The 6000-nt window shown below is 39.4% G+C and overlaps 1 protein-coding gene across 1 annotated transcript in view; it reads right to left on the bottom strand.

Annotated features, from left to right (window-relative positions):
• Window positions 1-3400, bottom strand: part of Snf4agamma (SNF4/AMP-activated protein kinase gamma subunit) — a 34661-nt gene extending 31261 nt beyond the window's left edge. The window contains exons 1-2 of the mRNA XM_070301561.1: window positions 2560-3400; window positions 1212-1945 (exon numbers count right to left, since the gene is read on the bottom strand). Of these exons, the coding sequence (XP_070157662.1) occupies window positions 1212-1945; window positions 2560-3370 (1545 nt within the window). The 5' untranslated portion in view covers window positions 3371-3400. The remainder of the gene's footprint in view (window positions 1-1211; window positions 1946-2559) is intronic.
• Window positions 3401-6000: the final 2600 nt, after the last annotated feature.

Consider the following 6000-nt stretch of genomic DNA (forward strand, 5'->3'; position numbering starts at 1 on the left):
CTACATCGAGATCTGGGACAAACGATATTATAATGTTTGGAAATATATAATATGATCTAGTTTTACTTTTGCCCTCTGAATAACTAGACGACAATTGAAAATTAACAATCATACAATGCTCATTTTTATTGAATTCACTTAAAAAATAATCAAAAATTCGCGTAATACGTATATAACTCGTTTCTCATTGATTGTTAATTCTTTTAGAAGAAACTTTTAACAAAGATTATCAGCGCTTTTCAGAAGAGAAAAAAAAAAAAGAAGAAAAAGAAGATGAAGTCTTGGGCTCTCTGCAATGGATACTACTTTCCTTTTTCGAGACGTGCAAAATCAAGAAATCGATGATCGCAAGTATTATTTCTTGTTGTCTACAAAAATTGCGCAAAGATAGTAGCGAATCTTCACAGTATGTGGTGAGACCTTTTTTTTTTTTTCTTATGTTATGTCCCATGCAGAAGGGTCGTAATAAAATGTAGAAATCTGCGCTTTGTCGGTATAATGACGCGTTAAAAAAGCAAGACGGAAGAAAAATCAAGATGAAAGGAATTCGGATCGATGGATGAACGAGCAGTTTAAAGCGACACGAATGACGCATTAAACGGACATTCACCCACACGATTATCTCTACCCCGTTTCGGGATTGTATATGAAAGCGCTGTTGCGCGCGAAACAGCATTCTCAACCGTTTTGTTACAGCAATAATAACGGTGCGCGCACGATCATCATTGATAAGTCGACGCGTATATCTTAATAGAACGTTGCTGAAGAAATATGCGACAAATATTGTACGACGACGAATCTAATTTTCTTTCCTTACGTATTACCGATTAAATATAATCGTGATTCGATTGAATAGAAAACAGCGAGCAAATAGACAGATTATTTGCAAGAATCGATTAACTAGGATCGCTGTAAATAAATTGTCGGACTGCTTCTTCTCTTTGCGATAACTGATTAATTGGTGCAATTATATAAAGATGAAATAAAAGTATGATGTCGACAACGATACAATACATGTATATAAGACTGTGTATATGTACATGTCATTAGTTTATTTATCAACTTTTGAAAAAATAATGGAAATAACGAATGACAAAAAAGTTGCAACTGATTTCCTTTCTCTTAAAATCTCTTTAATAGCTTTTGATAGTCAAAATTTTTTTCTCTAGGGAATCTCCGTTAAAATCGTTAGAAATCGAGATTATACTCACTCGTCGTTTTCTTTCCTGCACAAAATCCACTCTACGTATCCACACTTCCTCCGTGGAATCGTAATCGAGAGTGCTAGTACTGCTCGCCTGACTCTTCATCTCGATCAAACTGCTATCAAAGAATCTCTTGTCGAGATGTGGGCTCGGCAACGGACTAATCTTCGAGAAAGTCATGCTGGTAGAATACGAAGGAGGATCCGTAGCGGGAAAAGTCATGCCTGGGCCGGTGGTGTGTCTTCTCCGAAGAGGAGGCTTTGTCGTCGAAGTTGGCGATGTTACCGTCGACGTCGTGAATCTACCAGAGATCGATGTCGCGACCGTTGTCGTCGTCACCGAGGTAGTGGTGCCTGTTGTTGACGTCGTCGTCATCGTTGGCGGCGGTGATGGTGTTATCGCCATTGTCGTCATTGTCGTCGTCGCAATCGTCGTCGTCATTGCCGTCGTCGTTGTCATTGTCGCCGTCGTCGTCGTCGTCATCGTCGTCGTCCTCGTCGTCATCGTCGTTGTCGTCGTCGTCATCGTCGTCGTCGTTAATAACGGTAACGACGGTTTCGTGTCTGAAACACTGGACGTCGGAAAAGACTTTTCGTCAATTTTCTCACAGCTGGAATTCTCTGAGGAGGAGGGGCTCGATGTCTTCGATGTCTTGGAAGAGATGCTGTCGGCCTTTTCGCTTTTTTCAATCGTCGATACATCTTTCTTGTTGTCAACGCTCGGGCTATCGGCATTCTTCCCTGAAAAGTCACAGTCAAGCGCGGTCTAAACGCCACGTAACGCGACAAGGCTTTCATTATCTGATTCGTACGTGTACAAGTTCCAAGGTCGAGGAACGACACAAAGGCGCGCCTGTAACCTCGTTGAATGATTGGAAAATTTGCACGATACGACGCAAATAAAACTATCACGAGTGCGCGCATCAATAAAAGTCAATCATTGCTATTAAATTAACAAAAACGGTATTTACAAAAATAGATACACCGAATGCGGTGGTAATGTATGTAAAGAAGTAGAGAAGAACTTTATCGCGATACTTTGATATTTTATATCGAGATCTTGATTATGTCCTTGTAAATGGTCAAGGATCGTATCCCTTACAGAGAAATAAGAGAACGAAGAGTGAAACGTGTTATAAATACACTTAAGCGATCGTTACGGAGTGACTCTTTGCGATACGCTTTGCCAAACGCGAGCGCTCTGGCTAATGTTAGCTCTCATTGGACCTCCTCGTAATAGCTTTTATATATTTCGTAACTGTGCGTTTTTCTCGGTAATTGTCCGTGCGAAAAACGATTAGCTTTCAAAGTTCTCTTTGAAATTGCAAAAGGAAAAAAAAACTGTCTTCTCTCACCTTCCTCAGTCTCATATTCGTCCTCTTCTCGGCATTCCGACAATCTTCTACCCCAGGGATACGGGCTGTGCGTCTGATTCCTCGACGGTAGTCGATTAACATGCGACAGAAAATAATGATGAAAAAAACTGTCCACGCCATCCGAATCCTCCCCGGAGGATTGTAACATATCCTTGAGCGCCGCTAGGGAAGTAATAGTGTTGTAATTAATCGCCGAGACCAGATCATCTTCGATATCACTATCATCCGTAGTGTCCTCGTTCTTGAACGCGTTTTCCTTCAATTCCTCCTTCATCGTTTCCACTTGCGTCGTGTTGACCGTTCCCGGCTTCGATGGCTCCGTCTTGTCTTCCGAACTTGTCTCGGACTCGTCATCAGAGATGCTGGTGGATGTGCTGTCGCTAGACGACTCTTGCTCCTTCTTCTCACTACTCGTTCGCGTTTCCTTGTGCTCCTCTTCGTCGGCGGATTCCTTACTCTTCTCGTCCTCTTCGTCAACCGACAATACTTTCTTCAGCGTTTTCATCTCGTTTTTCAAATTCATCTTTTCTAAAGACTCGCGCTTGTTCTCTGCTTTCATCTTTCTATTGACGTTATCCTGCCCAGTCGACTCGTCGTCGTCATCGTCGTCGTCGTCGTCGTCGTTGTCGTCGTCGTCGTCGTCGTCGTCGTCGTCCTCGTCGTCGTCGTCGTCCTCGTCTTCGTCTTCGTCTTCGTCTTCGTCCTCGTCGTCTCCGTCTCGCTTCTTATTATCCCCGTTCACGTCGCATTCATCCGACTCGTTTTGGTTATCGTTACCGGTGTTCTCCATCGAAGAAACTGAAAGAGAGAATGAATTATCGTTTTCAATCGCAAAAGATTGAATATGATGCGTATCTCGCTTAATTCCTCCAACATATATTACGCCGATGTACAAATGAAGGTACAAAATTACGACGCAAGTTTTCTCCAATATTTTTTGGAAACCTCAAAGATTTCTCAAACTTTAATTTGTTGCCACTTTTTTAAGCCATTTGTTAAAAAAGAAAAAGTTTAAAATTATTTGATCAAAACTTTGCTTGGAGCCAGTATCTAGTAAATATCTGCAAGTACAACTTTTTATTTTAAATTTTCAGTTAGAGACTAGAATCGTAAACAAAATGATACATTGGTTTCAGTACGTTAGGTCTATATATAGTGTGTAGAGCGAAACGCGCGCTATAGTCTCAAATAGTTTGGCATGGAATAGAGAGCGGGTGTTTTATCACTTCTACTGCAATGCGCAAACGATATAATGCTTATCCCTACTACGTATATTATATTGTATTATATATAGTGCGTCTATAAGTCCGTCCTGGTGGGACCGACTCTCAATTAAATAGCGTAATCCACGGAAGTGGATTTCATAATCATTTGTTTTAATTCAGCGGGGCGAATGACAATACGGCGCGTGAGTCACAGGCTAGATATATTATACGTAAGATCGCGAAAACAAAAGCAATAGCGATGAAACTTTAACGGTTCTTTGGCCGAATGCCAAGCACCGTCCGTCGTGTACGAATACTCGTTTACTACGTATTGGTCAGTGACGTAAAACAACGCTATCTCCGTCTCGTTGAGACCAATTCAGCAGCCCTAGCAGATGTAGACACGTGACGACTCGTGCAATCCTCGCGCGAACGATCAAAGTCGAAAAAATGCTATATCGCTGATAAATATTCTTTTTCAGTATCGCGAAGTGACTGGGAGAGAGAGAGAGAGAGAATGGAGGGAAAAATATTAAATAATATGTGCTATTTTTGTAGATCTCGATTTTACATATTTTCTTCATTCTTTTATCCGCACGTCTATATATATATCGTAATTATATCCTCCTTATTAAACATGTAATTAAATATTTAATAATGCCAATATATATATGCGCGCAAAGTATAGATTATTCTGGAGAAAAAAATAGAAAATTTGCAATTTACATCAAAATTATTCTTATTCTTAGAATTTGATCAACAAGTGTTTTTATACATGATGTCGGCAACTATCGGGAGTGACTTTTGCAAACGTTTATAACACCAGAGAAATTGGCGAAGCGTAATGGAAGTGTATACAGGATATATTAATACTCCTCGGCACTGAAAACAAACAGCTGTTTCAAGGCAGACGCCCATCGTTGTACGCGCGTTGAACTGTTAAGCGTTAACCTCATTATGCAATCACAATTTACTTTTGCATCGCGCTTAGAATGCGTGTATGTAATGCGTATAAAAAAAAATGTCTACATATTTACCATTCTCCCGTGCATAGAAGCAATTGAAAGATTATTTTATTCAATTGTGATACTGATAAAATAATCGATATTATACGCTTTGATATTAAGCAGAATTAAAAAATCTTTGTAGATAAAAATATTATTTTTCTTCTTGAATTATTCGATAAGAAAACTTTTGAAACCAGATCATAATTTCTATATTCGTGACGAGAAGAATACAAAGTATATCTCTTTAATCTTGGTCAAACGACAAAAAAGAAGCTGCAAAAATAAGTGATCTTTATCGGACATTGTCTATATACGCGTCTATATACTATACTACACTATATAAATCTTATTAGTATTTTGTCTCGTGATTTACTAAACAGTGCAGATAGATTTTAACGTCACTATGGTCAGTTTTGGCGATAAAATTTTATACATATATACGTATATGCATACGTATCAAGCGGCTTGTTGCCCTTTCATGCTCGATAGCTCGTACTCGATAAAGTATAAAAATAAAATGTGCGAGCGTATATAAAGCTATGATGTAATAGCCAAACTACTATAGTACGCATATAACGTAAAGTACACATGTCTCTAATATAGTATTCTAGGAAGAATCGAGTTGGACTTTATAGCGCGGCTCAGTACACGAGTACACACTATATATATTATACGATCGTTTCGCGCGTGGTCATCCAAGACGGTCAATCCAAGTGGCTGACGACAGGGGGCGATCCATTTTGGCTCGAGCGCGTGACGATGATGGTAAGCACGTGCTTGGTAACAATTATTGTTCGAGTGAGTAAAGCGATCACGAGCGAAAGAATCCTGCACGCGAATCGACCAAGATCTTTCGCAATCGTGAATATTGCAGAAACAATACTGTTTCTAGCTCGACACGCAAACATTTCAAAAATTTCGGTATCGGATTACATATTAATATATTTACGCGATTAATTTACATCACTCGTAACATTTCTCTATTGAGAATTTTGCAAGTAATGATTTCATACAGTCTTTATACATATTATTGTACATTTAATTTTGTGACAAAATTTTTTTCAGCGAATCATTCGAGCGCGAACGTGAGAAAAAAAAAAGATATTTCCAGCTAAATGTGAACGCGACAAGTTACATGTCGACGTGTACGATTTATGATGTATGAGAAATAAACGATGGAGAGTACTCTGCGTTGATACCACTGCTTA

Source organism: Polyergus mexicanus, unplaced genomic scaffold (assembly GCF_030449975.1).
Source record: "Polyergus mexicanus isolate NDT 795.1 unplaced genomic scaffold, iyPolMexi1.0 SCAF_9, whole genome shotgun sequence".
Taxonomy (NCBI): domain Eukaryota; kingdom Metazoa; phylum Arthropoda; class Insecta; order Hymenoptera; family Formicidae; genus Polyergus; species Polyergus mexicanus.